The sequence below is a fragment of the Ceratotherium simum genome, chromosome X (genome assembly GCF_057802395.1).
Source record: "Ceratotherium simum simum isolate JZ-2026a chromosome X, ASM5780239v1, whole genome shotgun sequence".
NCBI classification, from domain to species: Eukaryota; Metazoa; Chordata; class Mammalia; order Perissodactyla; family Rhinocerotidae; genus Ceratotherium; species Ceratotherium simum.
This window is the reverse complement of record NC_141940.1, coordinates 109,314,413-109,332,295: the sequence shown is the minus strand read 5'-3', so window position 1 is coordinate 109,332,295 and position 17,883 is coordinate 109,314,413. Positions and strand designations below refer to the sequence as shown.

At 44.3% G+C, this 17,883-nt stretch overlaps 1 protein-coding gene across 3 annotated transcripts in view; it reads right to left on the bottom strand.

Annotated features, from left to right (window-relative positions):
* PCYT1B (phosphate cytidylyltransferase 1B, choline) overlaps positions 1 to 17,883 on the bottom strand; it is a 99,815-nt gene that overhangs the window by 24,460 nt on the left and 57,472 nt on the right. For all 3 annotated transcript variants that reach the window (XM_087427112.1, XM_004435209.3, XM_087427113.1), the window contains 4 exons: positions 17,553 to 17,704; positions 14,948 to 15,026; positions 4,864 to 5,006; positions 1,895 to 2,083 (listed from right to left, as the gene is read on the bottom strand). In XM_087427112.1, coding sequence (XP_087283238.1) covers positions 1,895 to 2,083; positions 4,864 to 5,006; positions 14,948 to 15,026; positions 17,553 to 17,704 — 563 coding nt within the window. The remainder of the gene's footprint in view (positions 1 to 1,894; positions 2,084 to 4,863; positions 5,007 to 14,947; positions 15,027 to 17,552; positions 17,705 to 17,883) is intronic.

Genomic DNA, 17,883 nt, shown 5'->3' with positions numbered 1-17,883 from the left:
TTAACATCCTTGTAACTATTCCTGTACTTTTAATGTCAACAGAAAAAAAAGTAATGTCTAAGTCTGGCTGATATGGTAAATTAATGTTAATAACAGTTTTGACACTAATAGCAAGTTTTACAAAGAAAAACCTCTAGTCTCTAAGCTAGGTTTCGTTTCTTAAAAATCACCTTAGCTTGCTGTCACCTGGCTCCCCCTAGAACAACTTCAGCTACTATTTCACTGGGAGCCCAAAACTACTAGGGTCTACAACTTTTCTATGAAATTATATTCCTTCCCTGCTTTGCTCGCTCCGGGTGGAGGAAACATCCACCCCCTTGAGTTGCATACAGTACCAGGGCTTCTCAGCAGAGACATATGTCTGAATCCCTGTAAGCAAATGAATACCTACATGATTCCATTAAAAAGCCACTAGCTGTTTCTTCAGAGCCAGAAAATTACTTGTGAAAATGTGAACTATTAAAGTACATGCTGGATTAATGGGAAATTTCAGACTTGGTTATAGAGACCACGGAATCTCAGAGAACAGGGTCTATACTTTATCTTCATGTTCTTCCTTAGTGCTGTGCGTGTACAAGGACATTAACAAATGTCCCATGAATTAAATTGATCTGAGCTGAAAATTTTAACAGGCCCAGGGAATATGAAAAAGAAGCCAGCCTTTGGCTCCTCTGCTCTTGCTAGCTCTTTCTAGTAGTCATCGAGGGCTCGAGCAGCCCCTTGCAAACCCTCCCCCCACCACAGACTCAGCCAATAGGGCATGGTTGGCCTACAACACCCACTTCTATAATTACTTAGACGCCTCTAGGCTTTAAGTAAAGCATCTCTTCCAACTTCTCAAACGTTGTTCTTTTTCTATTACTAATTGAGTGTTTTACTTTTAGATAATCCTATAATGAACCAGCTCAAAAGAGCAGAGAGGCAGCAGTGACAACCCATCAATAAAATAATTAAGCCAAAGTGGATTTTGTTAGAGACTTCTCATGTCATAATAGGAAATCTAGGCTACTTAAAATCCAGGAAATCACATGGAATCATTTCTTTTTGTTTTAAAAGGAAAGTTAGCTTTAAAAATATCTCTTTCATAGAACTCTCATTAACTCTGCTGAAAATACTGGTTATTTACCAGTTATTATCTAAGTGCATGCACAATAGAAATACCAGTGGAGTACAAGGTGGTTTCCAGAATTTTCTTTTCCCTTTCCATAGTTTTCACTCAGAATTGTCTGTGAAATTTAAGCAAGAGACTCTCTACATTTTCTCTCAGCTTTAAGATTCAAATCATGGCCTCAGTCCCCTAAGACTTTTGTACCTTATCCCAACACATACATGCCATGGAAAAACAGGGGAAAATCAGGGCATGGTGGGCAGATTCAGGGCAGGATCCTACCTCTTCTCTCTCTCTCTTCCAACCAATGAGAGAGGAGGGTTTCTGACAACAAAAGCTGACCAAGGCAGCCACATATCTTTTGCATCCTCCTGACCTGGTTGATCCAAGAGACCGTTAGCCTTGTCTTACAACACAAGTTCCATGATGCCACTGACCACCTCACCCCTACCCCCAAGTTTTGCATCTCCAACTGGGAGACTGGGATCAGCTATAGAACAAACCTCAGCAGTAACAGACATTCAACAATTACCAAATGGCTTCAAGCGCTGGACAAGAAATAGAAACAGAGACCAGAGCTGGCTTTGGGTGCTACTGGGTGCCATATTGAGGGATAAAGCAGAAACTGAATAAGAAAGCAACATAGACTTGAAGTCACTTGGGCTAATGCCCAAAGTGGAGGCCGCATATTGGACTGAGATAAGGGACACCCTTGAGTGGTTCCATGAAAAGAAGGATAAACTGAAAACATCCGTCATTGCGGGGCCAAATGAAATAATTACATACCCATGCTCCATCAGGCCCAAATAGTTCTAGGAAGTTGCCAATGAATTCCCTTGACTTCTCTTCCCACTTTTGAATGAGATCATGACTCTTTTCTTCTACTCTGTTAACAAATTCCTTTGATCTTTCCTCCACATTCTTGACCTTTTCCTTCATCTTGTCTACCTGGTTTTGGAAGCGGTACTTCTTCTCCTGGTCAAAAAGTAAAGGAGAAAGAAATGGATTTATCCAAGAGGGCATGAGAGAGATCAATCATTCACACTAACAGTCATATTTTTTTCAACTTGCGTTTGTTCTTGACCTGAAGAGTCAGATGTTGCTATTTCCCAAGGGCTGGATTGACGAGAAGGCACATCTCTTGTAAGAAAAGTCATTTGTCATTAGTCTACTTGGATATGTAAAGTGAAGTACAAGTGGTTTTAATATTCTCTTTCTTTGTAAACATCTGAGTTGAATTCACTTATATAAGAGAAGAACTGAAAATATATAGTTGCTCTTTATTACAGTAGATATTGGGCAAATATACCCCTTTGATTCTGCTGGGACTTAAACAAAAGTATGAATTGTATATAGAATGGCCACTCAGAGGCTGTCTGAGTTCTCTGTTTTACTGGGACATTGTTTTTTTGTTTTTTATAAATTTTTTGTTTATTGCAGTAACATTGGTTTATAACATTGTAAAAATGCTGGGACATTGTTAAACCCAATATTGGTTGAAATAAGTGGGCCATTGGCTGGGCCTTAGAACTCATGTGCTATACTAAAATTTTCATTGTAATGATATTTTCCATTAAGTTAATTGAACTGCATCAATTTCCTTGGTGATGAAGAAAGCTTTTGTTCTGATCACTTCTCTGGACTAGGATTGTGTTCTTATAGACCTTATGCAGCAATGCTATACCTATGTGCCTGGAAGGCATCGTATGTTGGGCAAGTCACATATCACCTCTAAACCTCAGTTTCCTCATCTGTAAAATGGGGATATTATCATCCCTACCCTATAGGGTTGCTGTAACAATTAGATAAGATAATACATGTAAAGTGCTTGGCACAACGCCTGGCATTTAGTAAAAGCTCACTGTGCACTGGCTGTTTCATTACTAAGCGGCATAGGCATTTAATTGTGTTACTTGATGAGAGTGGTATCAAAATCATGAAAATAACATGAGACAAAGGGTCTTCCCCTCCATGAAATCATGATATATTTTGTCTGAAGGGGTATTAAGATTTATTACCTAAAGGGGTAATAAGATTGACCATTTTCTTCACTATAGGGGACTGAAGTTTATTTCATATTTCAGAAGTTTTTGAGACACCTGGAATATTGCAAAACTGGGTCAGGATTCCCTGATTTAGACCTTCCAAACCTTACTACAGCCGCAGGGTGGGCTGTGAGCTAGACGTGCTGCCCTTAGGCTATGTATAATACACGGTTATTATACACAGCTCTCAGGGGCAGCATGGAGTAGTCAAATGAGCACTAGACTGGGAGTCATGAGGCCGGGAGGCTGCTGTTGCCTCCACCTCTACTTTGCTTGAGGGACCTTGGCCAGGTCCCCTCTCTGAGCTCAGCTTTCCTCATTTCTAAATGGAGGGACTTGGACTGGGTGACTGACCCCCATCAGGTTCCTGCCACCTCTGAGGTTCTGTGATTCATCTACATGCCCATCCAACACATTTGATTTCATCTCTGAGCTGCGGCCAGGTTTGTTATCACAGAAAGACAACGAGCGCATCCACACTGACTACATGGTTCCTTGAGTTAAGTGGCTTATCTAAAGGCCATTTAAAGAGACTGAGCAATAACTTTTGGAAATGGCTTGACATGCTTGGATGGGTGACTGAATTCAATTTAAAAGAACAGACAGTTTAATTTATTGAAATAACCAGGGCTTTATTCTCTGTAAGATACCAAATAATCACTTTGACTGAATTCTTTTCAGCCACTTCTTCTGGTGCCACTTGAACCCGACATTTTCCGTTTTGTTTCCCAGCCACAGAGCCTGGCCTCCCAACACTCCCCGCCTCGTGAGGACAACTAATAATCACTGACTTACAATAATGAACCCCTCCTCATTCTGAAGGTACCAATGGTCGATCTGTGTAAGCTGCTGGATAATTATGGCTGCACATAATTATAAGCATCTAGTTTTGTAGAAAAATCACCCTTTGAAAACACAGTATCTGTTTTTAGGGGTTGAAATTCTGTATGTATGGAGAGGTCTTGTTCCAATCAACTATCTCAGCTCCTCAGAGTCCAGGCAAATACAGTTGTCCAGACTCACTAACATCACCCCCAGCAACTGAGCTGCCCTCTTTGCTTTTTAACAGCTTGTTTTGCTTGTTTTAAAGATTGTTTTAACAGTTGCTCTATTATTAAACTAACAGCAGTTCTGTGGGAACAATACAGCAGAAATACAAAAGGAAGCTAAAGACTTTAGGCTTTATTTAAGCAGCTGTAATTTCTCTGCACAATAAAAAATGGCTGTTAAGGTTTCTAATGAGCATCTGTAAGGCCTTAATAAAATGAACATTTAAAAACGTTAAAACAAGAAAGCATTTTCTCTGGGTATAGCTTTCATGGCCTCTGCCCTCCTTCCTTCCCTTTGAACAGAAGACAACTCTTGCCTTTCATGAAAGCAGATCTCCCAGAAAGCCTTCACTCAAGTCTGAGAGCTCTACAGAGGGAGGTTGGGGCAAAGGAAGGGAAGCAAGGCAACTCCTTTATAAAATGCGAAGCTCACTACCTGTGTGCCTTGGTTAACTTAGGTTACCCCTTTGGACATTGGTTTCTCTATCTGTAAAATGGAGATAATCATACATCATTGTGGTGTTATGTGGATTGAATGAGAATAAATGTAAAGCATCGAGAATACCGCATGGCATGTAGTAAGCATTCAATCAACAGTGGCAGTGGCGGCAGTAGCGGTGTGAGGCAGTGGTCCTCAGGGGGCACGGGGCGGCACACTTACATTTATAAAGCTGACATTCAGTTCCTTGGCTGTGTACCCTCTCTGGAGGTTGCGTCGGGCATAAACATCATAGTCACGAACAATTCTGGTGATGATGTCTGATGTTGAGATGCCTTCCGTTCTCTGCGTTGGAACAAACATCCCTGTTCAAATAGGAAAGAGGAGATAAAGAGAAAAAACGAAGATGGCCTCGGCTGACCCATTTTCTTCAATGGCCCTCCTTTCCAGGACAAAGTTGCAGCTCCTGGGGGTGTCAGTGAGGCTTTCACATCTGGCCCCAGCAGACTCTTCCACGCTCAGTTCTGTACACTTCCTCCCTGCAATGAACGCTGTGTGTTTGTCATCCTGGATCTGGTTCCTGGACGTACCATGCACTCACTCACCCGGCTCCTGGCATTTGCTCATGCCGAGCTCTCCTTTTCTGCCCTGGATCCCCCTTCCTGGCCCACACCAGCTACAGAGTTCTTCCTCATTCTGCAGGGTCCAGCTTCAAGGTTATGCCTCTGAGAAGTCTTTCCTAACATCACCAGGCAGAACCCATATAACATTTAGGACATAAACTTGTCTTCCATTAACAAAAGTATTTTAAATATCTGTCTCCTTATAGAAAGGGAACATTCTGAAAGCACAGATTATGCCTTATCTTTGCATCCCCAGCACCTAGCTCAGTGCCCCTGTGTCTAGCACATGGAAGGTGCTCAATAATTGCAAACTAAATGAGTTAAGTGAATGGAGACTAACAACTGAGTCAATGAATTAGTCAGATTATGGTAACTTCCCTTCTTCCCCAAGGAAGTCTGCGTCACGTTATACCAAAGGAAAAGAAGAAGTGTACTATTTTTGTTGTCTCTGATCTAAAGACATGCCCGTGGGGTGCCAGATGATTTTATCTTCCTAAGAACAGTCTACTCTGGATAGTGGTTTCACCACTCAAAGATCCTTTTAACTAGAACAAGTGGGACTGAGGAAAAAATAAACAAGCACAGAGGATGCCAAGTGGTAACAGAACTTCCTTAAAGTCTTCAGAGATATATTTGGGTGTACCAATCCAGGGCTATAAAGAGGTCACAAATGTTATCACAGACAAGAATCTGGTTTATGCTTACACTTCTGTTGTCAACTGAAATGGCATGTTGACAATTGGGATCTTTCTACCCAATATGATTATGGCCACTTAGAGACATCAGGCATGGGAGGGCATGATGGACAGAGCCTGGGGACAAAGGTGCTGGGTTTTTGGTTTGTAGACTTGGGCAGGTTACTCAAGCCTCAGAAGGCAAATTACTTAACCTCAGTCTCCAAAGCTGAGAAATGAGGTGGCTGGACAAGATGACCTTGGGCTCATCCATGCCACTTCCCTCTCCCTCATTCCCTACGTCCAATCAATTTTCTTCCAATCACCAATCTACTTCCTAAATGTCTCCCCAACTCACCTACTTTTCTCCATCCTCCATCTAAACCAGTCTACCACCATCTTGTTCAAAGATTACAGCAAGAGCCTCAAAACCAGTCTCCAGCAATATCGTTTTTTATGCCCTCAATCCACTCTCCACATAGCAAGATCCATAGAGCAGTCTTTCAAAATGCAAGTCAGATGCCTGCTCAACATCCTTCACTGGCTTTCTACTGTCCTCTGTGTTTAGATTCAAATCCTTACCTTGGCTCTGCAGCAGCTTGCATTATCTCTTCCCTGTGCTTCTTTCCCTTTCCCTGCCTCCCTTCACTCCCTAAGACAAGGCCCCTGTGCTACACAGCTTCAGGAGGCACTGTTATTGTATTCTATGGAGCTGGGCAACAGATTGACCCTGCCTTGGCCCAGCCACACTGGACTTCAGTGTCCTGAAAGGGCTGGCCCCCCCTCCTCACTCTGCCACAACATACTCTCTACCTTGTTAACTCTTGGTCATCCATTGGGTTTCAACTTTAGTATCACATTCTCAAGGAAATCTCTCAACCCTGAGACCTGGTCTTCCTGATTTTTATTCCCTCCTATGGTCCACTGCTCTTTTCCTTCAAATATTCCAAGATCTTTATAAAACAACTTGTTTAATAACTGCCTTTCCCCCTTGACTATAAGCTACATGAGGGAAGGAACTGCTCCTGTTTTATTCTCTTCTATATTCTCAGCAAGGGTGACAAGCAAGCACTATAGGAATATTTGTTGAATGAATGACTCGATGAATATTTATCTCTAAGTGCTATTCCAAACCCAGTCATCTCTGATTCTATCGACACTGGTGAAGTTTTCAGCCTGGCCCCTACTAGGGTGTCCCTTTGGAGCTTTCTTTCGTATCATCTGCACATTCACAGTGTCGGCAGCAGGGGGCGCTGCTGAGGTTAGAGACAAAGCATCCAGTTTCTAATATTCTGTGGCCCAGAGGACAGAGTTGGGGTTTGCCGCTAGGCCAAAAACTTCTTTTATCACCTTCTAAGAAGGTGGACTCAAACATAGAAAACCAATAGAAGGTGGAGGATACAAATATCTAAAGGCACGGATGTAAATAGCACTCAACCAACCCAGCTGTGCAGGGGGCTCTGGTGGGCGCGGAACCCTGAGTGGTCCCAAGGCGGGGGGCCTGAGACAACATCCTCTCCTTGGTGGAAGCAGCAGGGAACTTTCTGGTGAGGAGTATGTTCCATCGTTGAGCAGGCAGATATTTCACCCACACCTCTGCCTGCTAAAATGTTAAGAAGATTCCCTAGCTACTAACGGATTTTAGAAAGTCACTTCAACACGGGTGACATGAGCTCACCTGTTCTTTGAAGCCACAGGGTGACGTCTCTGTGGCTGAGTAACTGAAAGTTCAGGTTGAGGAGAGATTTGCTTTGGCTGGTTGGGAAGTAGGTCTCCGAAAGAAGCCAAGCCCTCTGCTGACATAATGAGGCACTCGGCTTCCTCCAAATCCTAATTATTGCTCTGCTAAAAATATTCAGTAACGAGCATGATCAGAGAACCTTTTTTATTATGCTTTTCAGAATTGCGGCGTTTGGTTATGGAGCTATTTTAAGCAGCAGCAAAGCACATGTTAATGAAGAGAACTTTCAACAGTAGTAGGCAATATTAGAATGATGATGAGTAATGTGGACCTTACAGTCTACTTCATTTAAGCTCCATCTTTTCATCCAGCCTTGCTGGAGGATTTTGACATCTAGTTCTGACAAGCAGAGCAGAGTGCTGTAAAGTTTAATTCATGCCCTTCATATCTCTGGCTTCATTTAAAGTCATTTTTGACTTTCAAACTAAACCTTGATTAGAGTATAAAAGCCAAATGTGGATGCTTAGGTCCTTTCCAAGCATCTTTCTCCCACAATGAATACTCTGGCCTTTTCTACCTGAGCCCCAATCAGATCTCTACTATGGCTCCCCCTTGGTGAGGAATCAGCAGAGCAGATCAATGGACCACAAGAAAGGGTCCCTGTGCATATGAAAGGTCACACATAGTCTTATGCCTGTACTCCCAGGGCAAGTAAAATGCCACCTGACTATTCAATTTGGAGATGGGAATTGTGGTGGATTAAAGATGGGTGCAATTCCCAAGCCCTGGAATCTGGGCTGGTCTTAGTGACTTGCTTGTAGCAAATAGAATGTCGTATAAGTGAGGCTGGGTGACTTCCAAGGCTAGGTCAGAGGAAGCCTTGTGGCTTCCGTTGAGATTGCTAGCTCTCTGGATGCCTCCTCTTAGGATGCACACTCTTGAAGCCCAGCCACCATGCTGCGAGAAGCCTATGAACATGGAGAGGCCACATGTAGGTGCCCCAGTGTGAACCCCAACTGAGCTCCCTGTTGACAGCCAGCATCCACTGCCAGCCATGTAAGTGCACCATCTGGGACCTCCAGCCCAGCTGGGCCTTCAGATCACTGCAGCCCCAGCTACCATCTGACTGCAATCGTTTGAGAGACCCCAAGCAAGAACCACCCAGCCAAGCCCTTGCTGAAATCCTGCCCCATAAAATCATAAGCAAAATAAAGTGGCCCTTGTAAGTCACTAACTGAGGGAGTAATTTGTTATGCAACAATAGAGCGCTGGATTGCTTAGAGTTAGAAAAATGTTGGACCTGTTTCTACACCTAAACAACTGGAACTTGAGGTTTTACTCCCTACAGTCAGGAAAGCAACTTTTTCTTAGCTCAGTAGAGGCCGCTCACCCAGAAATAAAACCACCACCAAATACTTGTTCCTCCTCTACAAGGTAGCTGTGGAACTATCACCCAGGAAATGCTGGTTCAATTAACTCTTGGGGTACTGCTGAGTGAACCAGAATCCCAGGTCTAGATTCTTGTTACTCTAAGTGAAGTCTGTGGACTTGCAGTATCTAACAACCTGGGAGCTCACTAGAAATGGGGATCTCAGGTCCCACCAGACCTACTGAACCCAAATCTGCATTTAAAAAAGATTCTGTGGGGGCCAGCCCGGTGGCGTAGTTGGGTTCGCACGCTCCGCTTTGGCGGCCCAGGGGTTTGGATCCCGGGCGCGGACCTACACACCTCTCATCAAGCCATGTTGTGGCGGCATCCCACATACAAAAAAATAGAGGAAGATTGGCACAGATGTTAGCTCAGGGACAATCTTCCTCACCAAAAAAAAAAAAAAAAAAGATCCTGTAGGGATCTGTAGGCACATTTATGCTTAACAAGCACTGGTCTATACCAGGTCCTTCATGGCAATTATAGGGAGGGAGCAGTTGGCTCACAGCTCAGATCTTAGAAGACTTAAAAAGGTAGTAATTACCCCATGCCATAGCCCATCATCGTGTAAATGAGGCATCAACCAGTTTCTCCCCCACTCCTCCCTCCCCTCCCATCTCCTCCCTCCTCTCCCCTCCCACTCCCACCATGTTCCTCAGCAGCCTTCCAAGTCTGAAGTGCATGGGGTTTCCTTTCTTGGAACTCCTTACAAACAAGATTGGGATTTGAGAATGTCAGGCTTCTCATTCTTACCCAATGCTCCTGACCACTGAGGGAGCCCTTTCTAAGCCCTTTCTAAGAGACTTGACTATCAGCCCTGCCCCAAAAGGGTGTGAACCAACAAAAACACCATCAGGGAGACTAAGTACATTATATGTAACAGAATAATTTTCTGAAGTATTATCCAATGTCATTTTCATTTCTGGGGATGATGTCTATCCTGAGGCCCAGTTTCCACGGATGCTGAGACCCCCATCACCTTGGAGGAAAGCAGATGTAGCTGAGACTACAGGAGCTGTGTTCGTCTTTTTTTTTTTTGCTGAGGAAGATTAGCCCTGAGCTAACATCTATGCCAATCTTCCTCTGTTCTGTATGTGGGTCACTGCCACAGGATGGCTGACAAGTGGTATAGGCCCATGCCCGGGATCCAAACCCACCAAAGCAGAGCATGCCAAGCTTAATCACTACGCCACGGGGCCAGCCCCAGTGTTCAGCTTTTGACTTCTAAAACAGGCTCTTTTGAAGGCTCATTTCAAAAAGAATAGTTATGAAAGGTAAGGCTTTCATTTGAAAGAGCCAGGCTTTGAGGAATACAAAAAGGGTTTTCTAAATCCCAGAAGTGTCCCTTTAATTATTAAGAATCAGAGGCTGAGTGGACTCAGGGTACAGGATGTTTTACCATAAGCCTTGGAGTGGGAAAGACATGAAATTAACAAAGGGACAGTTTCCTGCCAACCAGGAAGAAGAAAAGTCCCTCCTGGGGTTGAGAGAAAGAGCCTAGAGAGGGATCAGGAGGTGAGCAACAGAAGCGAGAGAATGTGAGCAGGGCCCGTCTCTTGCCCCCACTCAGCTTCAAACCCCAGGGACAAGGGGAGGAAGAGAACCTCTTAGAAAGCCCAGAGCAGAAGGGCTGGCACCCTGTTTATCTCCAGGAACTTTGGGAGGAAATGGTCTCACAGAGGCCCCCTGCCAACATGGGGAGGCCTCCATAGAGCGTTCCTTATGGCAGGCAGGTCAGATAGGGCCTGACATGGCTCCCTCCCGCTACCCTCCAGTAGATTATGGAGGACACTTTTAAAGTTCCCGGGGACCCTCTGGAGGAACACTGAAAGTAGCTGAGATTTAAGATCAGCATGACTGCTGGTGGCACACCTGCAATACAGGGAAGGGAGTCCTGCAGCAGAGGCTGTGGCAAGGACAGGCCAAAGGGGGAGGTGTCAGAGGGCTGTGATGGGGGTCTAGTAGCCAGGGATGATGTCTGAGCAGGTCTTGATACCCCACAACGAAAGGTCAGCAAGAACCAGACCCCCACCCCACGCCAGGCCAACACTTAAATCACCCCCAGGAACTTAGATCACCCCAAGAGAAAGAGGCCAAAAGCTGACTCCACACGGTCTAAGTGCAAACCTAGAAGAGTCTAATTTCTTCAAATGTCAAGCGTGTTTTTTCCTGTCATCTGTGGAAATGGGGGCTCCTAAGTAAGTTTCATTACAGAAATTACTCTTGCCCCTCTACCCGGTTGGCCCTAACCCACCAGAGAGCTGCTCATGGCACTCCCCTGCCTCAGAGTGGCGTCTGGCTCCATGTGACATGCGGAATTTAAGTCTAAACCACCCCATCCCGCCAGTCTCCATCTCTGCTCTCACCTCTACACATCCTATACTATATGAACATTATTGATTTTCTCCAAATATGCTGCACTTCTTCATATACTCCCACTGCTGGACACACCTCCCCAGCCTGCTGTGTATACCCCATCACAGACTTATAATATTTTGGTGTAATTATTTATGTCTGTCTCTGCTCTCTCTCAAGGGTGAGGGCTATGTCTTATTCATATTTGCATCCCATTTTCCCTCCAACAATTCCTGGCTGTGGATGCACTCAGGGGATTCATGGGTTAACCAATAAGAGTCAAAACCATCCAAAGATGGAATAAGCTGCCTTGGGAGACAGGGAGCTCCCCATCATGGGATATGTACAAGATGTAAAACAGGAGCTGGCAGTGATGCCAAAGAGGAGACAGGAGACTGGGTTAGTGACCCTTAGGAGCTTGTTCTGTCTCAGAAGTCTGAAGGTCCATGAGTACCACGGAAAGGCTGTAGCAGCAGTAGGCTGAGGGTCAGGCATAGCAGGACCAATATAGGAGTTCCAGTGGCCCCCAGGAATGGGGGAAGATGGCTCTGATGTCAGAGCCTGTGGCAGATGTCAGCCACAGGAACAGCTCGAGTATAATGTGGGGTGCCTTAGACTTCTTGAAATCCCTAAGTAAAGCATATGGTAACTCACTAGAGTATCTGTACCATGCCAGATAATGGTTTAGTGTATGTAGGAAGGTATGCATGGATGTACCTACAGTGCCTATAGATGAGATGTATGGTAGAAAGTAAGATACCAGAAAATAAACCAAGCCATTAAAAACCTACCTCTGCACCTACCTTCAACTAAAATACCAATTCCAGCCCATCTCTTGCTCAAACTCTTCCTTGTTCCAAGATTCTCAGGCAGCAATAGGCTTATGGGAAGTTTAGGGAAGGTGGTCTGATGAAGGAAGGTGGATGGAGAAACTAAGTAATTCAGGTTACTACACTGCCCCCTCCATCTTGGACATCTCCATTTTTAGAGTAAGAAAAACCATGTGACCCTATGAGAGGATAGAAGTAATTACCTTTGCACCATCTGTCTTTTTAAGTAATTCAAATGGATATAATCCAGGGAGTCTGGGTATTTTTAAAACCTCAGCACTGACTATTTTAATTCTTAGGTGATTATTTGAAACCCCGCGATGTTCACTGAAAAACCTCAGCTCAGGAAAATGACAAGTGTTGGGTGGTGAGTATAGAGCAGAGACTATTTTTCCATTACACATTTGCCCAAAAGAGCACCTATAATTTGTGATTTATATTCTCTTGGCTATTATAAGATAGAGCAGGAAAAATGCAAATTCATAGATATAACTTTAAGGATCTTTCATTCAGATCATAGTCATTTTTGAAGCAAGTCCAATGGCAAACCCTTACATCTTTCACTGAGATTTTGTCGGGCTGTGAGGCTGTGATGGTTTAGAGTAATTTAGCACATGTGGTCAGCATCTCCTTCCATAAAGGGGTTTGTAAGGGACTCAGAGCCAAGATACCAACGGAAAGCAAACAAATTGGATACAAAGGTCCATATAATTCAGACCAAAATATCACCCCTTACATCTAAATAATTTGAAAAATTCCACAAGACACAGTGTGTGCCCAGATTATCTAGGTAAATGGCTCTGTTCCTCGTGTGTTGGGAAGAGCCCTTGCAGACAGAAGGTTTCCATCTTAAGCTAACTCCCCATCATCCTCCATGAAAGCACACTCTTGTTCAGCCAGCATTTAATGAGCATTACAAATGTACCAGGGACTGTGCTGGGGATGCCAAGATGGATGAGATACGGCCATGGCCTATGGCACTTCATTCTAGCTAGGGATACACACACACACAGAAACAATCAGGATGCTATGAGAAGGCAGCTGGAAAGGGGGTCCACGTGCAAAGAGTGTCCAAGGAGGGCAGGGAAGGGGGTGCTGAATTATGCCCCAGTGAGAGAAGGCATATCCAGCTGGCTCCTCAGCAGGACCTGGAATAGACACAGAAGCTCAGAGGAAGGGTGATCCAAGCCCCGAGAACAGCTGGAGCAAAGGCACTAAGCAGCGGCGTGCCTGGGAACCAGGATGGACTTTGTATGCCTGGAGTGTAGGGCCTGTGGAAGGGAGTGCACAGAGCCCAGGCTGGCAAGATAGAGAGGCCGGGCAAGGCCAAGGGAGAGAAACCCAGAAACAAAACCCAGGAGTGGTCAGAGAGACGGAAGGGAAATTAGAAGGTCCCAGAAGTGGAGGACAAGAGCGTGTAAGAATGGAGCATGGTCAGCAGGGTTGTTATGTCCAGAGGAGGACTGAAATGAGGCTGCTGGATTTGGTGGTTCAAAGGTCATCACAGAACTGAGGAAGGATGGGACAGAAGCCTGAGTGTAGGTGGCTGAGGAATGACAGGGAGGTGTGCCTGCAAGTTGCTGGGAAGGAGAGGACCGAGCAAGGATGTGACTGGAGAAGAAGGCAGGAGGGAGGGCAGAAGGAAGGATCTGGGTTTGTTTTGTTTTTGTAGACTTCCACATGTTTGTAAGCTGAGAAGAAACTACTGGCGAGTGAGAACCTTGGATAGCAAAGAGAGGAAGAAGAAGGAAAGAAAACAGGCTCTGGGGAAGGGAGAAAGTAGGTTCAGATAAAGCAGTTAGCCTGGGACAGAAAACGTGCCCCTCTTCCTCAGGATGCAGGAGAGGAGGCAACGATGCAAGGAGTTATGGGTAAGTTAGGGCCAGAAGGGGAAGAAGAGAAGGTAAATGTTACCAAAGAACACCAAGAATCCCACTGAGGCTAGAAACCACAGATCCGTTATGACGCCCCAACACGATTTCCCTGGCATCGTCAGCAGCACAGGAATAGGAACAGAGAACTTGATGAAGCAATTAATTCCGGGGAGCCTGCAATGGAAAGAAATCTGCCTTTTTCCAGCCCCTCAATAACTCCCTGGGGCTGACCAGAGTCTCTGACCTTAACAGAAATGCTTAGTGACAAATGGGACACCTTCCAAAGCTCAGGCACCATGTCTGCCCTCCATAACATCACTTAACAGTTTGGGGAAGAAATACTTTACCTGATTCCACAAATATTTATCCTTTTTTTTTTGCTTCTGCATATGGTACCTGAGGTTATTACTATTATGTAACAGGATGATATATGGCAGGACTGACTTGGGAGACAAGGAGTTGAGATCGTTAATTAGCCAGCTGTCTTCTTCTGCAAGGAACTTTCTCGGAAGTATAAAATAATTTCATTGTGAAGACTTAATTGTAAATGAGGAAAATGAGTGCCCTTTAAACAATAGGCTCCTGTGATTTCAGTCTGATGAGTCCTAAAATCGAGCCTCAGACCAGAAGTTGAATACTTTGGTGCTCAGGTTAATTCCTATATAAATACCTAAATGGTGTCTGTGCCACAACTGAGCCTTAGCACACGTCAATCAGAGGCTCGTCGAGGCTACTTGGGAGACCTCTGAAATTCCAACGCTACAAGCCTAGGGTAGATGTCTCTTAGTAAACCTGATGGGCATGCTGCAGTGGACAGGTGAGCACAGGAGAACTCCTCACCTGCTTCCTTTATATGCTTGTAAACATCATCAGAGCCAGCAGAAGAGTAGGGGATGTCATCATGGGCCACAAAGTCAATCTGTTGGAGAGACAGAAGAGTGACGTCACCACTGGGATGGATGCACACGTTTGCAATTTGAAAATGCCTTTTTGGAATAAAGCAGTTGTAATAAAGCAGTTGAAATCAGCAGTTTATAATGTGGATTTGAATCGTTGACTGAAAGGTATTTCCAACTGTCTCCATTTCCATGAGATAATGGGAACTAGATTGGTTTCTCTCCTTCACTAGGCCCTCTTTCTTCTCCTACCTCTGACAGTAGGTTTTCTTGGCCTTCTGTTCTGCCTCTAAAGTTTCTCTTTCAGAGAATTCATTCATCCTTCAGATTTTAATCACCCCTGCTATGATGAGGAACCCAAATCTCCATTTCCTGTCCCATTGATGGCAATAGGCCCTCACACTCAAATCATATTTTATATCGTGGAAATGAATTCATGTCTCTTTTCTCATTTGATTCTCATAACCACCTCATGAGGCAGGTAGGGCACATATTACTATTTCAGTTGCAACATGAGGTTCCCGAAACGAGAAAACTTGTCAGATTTGCCCCAAGTCACCCTTTTCTCTTTCACCGCCCCCTACTGTCACTTTAAAATCAACCTGTCTGGAATTTAACTCATCCTGAAAACCAGTACCCCCTTCCAATGGCACCTCCATTTTCCCAGGTTACCTAGGCCCCAAACACCTTGGAATTGGCCTTTCCTACTTCCTTCACTCTCCATGGCACATAATGGGTCACAAGTTCCATGGGGGGGGTGTGGGGGGCTATGTGTGTATGCACCCATCACTTCCTCTCCATTGCTGCTACACCAAATCCAGGGCCCTGTCACCTGGATTATTAATACCAACTTGTACCTGACCTTCCTCACTACAGGATCTCTCCCCTCCAAGACATCCCTCTGTCACATGTGGGGTGGGGGGTCCTCCTTAAACAGAGTTTTCTTCTTATCATCCTTGTGCCTGCTAATCTTCACTAGTTCCCTGTTTCTTACTAACATCAAGTAAAAACTCCTTGCCTAGCTTTCAAAGCCCTTTATAACAAGGCTTCACTCCACCTCAAGAGTTAGTTTAGAGTAGCAGTTTAATTTTCCTGGGTATGATTCCTGCCCCACCACTTACTAGCTACATAACTTATAAATTGGTGGTAAGGATTAAATCAAGATTTCTCAACCTCAGTAGTAGTGACATTTTGAGCTGGACAATTCTTTGGTAGGCAGGAGGGGGAATCTGTCCTGTGCATTGTAGGAGGCTTAGCACCCCTGGCCTTTACCCACTAGATGCCAGTAACACCCCTCTAGTTGTGACAGCCAAAAATGTTTCCAGACATTGCCAAATGTCCCTTGGGGGTAAACGCACCCCTGCTTGAGAATCACTGGATTAAATGATATAATTATGTAAAAATGCTTAAAAATAATAACTGGTACATAGTAAGTACTCAGTAAATGTTAATTATTATTACATACTATTAACTCTATTCTTAGGACTCAAACTTAGTTCCTCCTTCTCTCCAATGCATAATAACAACAACAACGATTTCTCAGGGTAGACACGAGATTGAATGCGATTCATACAAGAGCAAGGCACTTAGCACAGTGCTGGGCACATGGTAATTACCCAATAAATGGCAGCCATCATTAGCATCCCCATAATGCCCAGCACAAGTGGAATATACAATAGATGCTTAGTAAAAATGTTAGTGATTGCTGGAAGTAAATCATATTGTAGTTTTTCCTTTTTCTTTTTATTCTCGCTGGGAAATTGTCTCCTCTGCTATTACCCATGCACATTTATCAGTGTTCTCTATTCTTTTCTGCATCGTGAATTTAAAAATAGAAAAGAAAACTCTTAGAAGAGCTTAATCTTATTTTTTTGTACTGCTTCTAAAAGGAAAGAATAGCTCCTAATGTGGGACTGGTAGGGAGATACAAAGCACATAATTTGATGCAGATCAAAAGAATTTCTCGTGTTTTCAACTAATAAAAATCTTATATCAGTAGGAGTCTCAGGATCACAAAATCATAAAGTTCTTTCCTTAAAGGCTGACCCCTGCCCTTCTGGATAATATGTGTGTTCATTTGTTCCATGAAAAATGATGCCTGTGAATCTATCAGCACCAATAATGAGGATGGTGATGATGATGATGACATTTTTGGAACTCTTGCTATTGGCCAGCCAGTGCTCCAAGGGTTCTACTTAGATGTTCTCATTAGATCCTCAAAAAGAGCCCCATGAGGAAAGTACCAACATCACCCCATTTCACAGTTCAGGTCAGTGAATTCAATATCTTGCTCAAAGTCCCACAGTTAGGAAGGGACAGAGGCCGTACTTGGACCTGGGTGGTCTAGCTCTAGAGCCCACAGTGAGGAAGTGAGAAGATATCGGTTCCCAGGCTTGGGCAGAAGAGAGGTGCTACATCAAATGACAACAGGTGAAGGTTCCTGAAGTCACCTCTTTTAGAAATTGGAAGACTCTTTGGGCTTTCTGGGTGTAGGCTGCAGAACCAGACTCCCTAATTCTGCTACTTAGAGAATGTGGAAGAATAAGTACCTTGTGTTTTTCCAGAAACTCTGGTGTGAGTGTCCACGGAGCATCTCTGATGACTTCATCCACATAACGACAGTGTCTGAGCGCTTCATATCTCTCTGCTTCGTTCATCACAGTGAAACCTTTGAATTTGTGGGTGAGATCATCACTGCAAACTGAAACAGGCAAGGCAGTAAATAGCTGGCCGAGACCCTGCTCACCGCCATCCCCGTACAGACATGGCTTCCTCAGCAAGACAAAAGGAGCTCAGCCTCACTAGCTGTGTGGCATAGTCAAACTTAGTTTTTTACAGGAACAAAGGATCAGGAAAATGAGGCAAGCTGAAATCCACCGG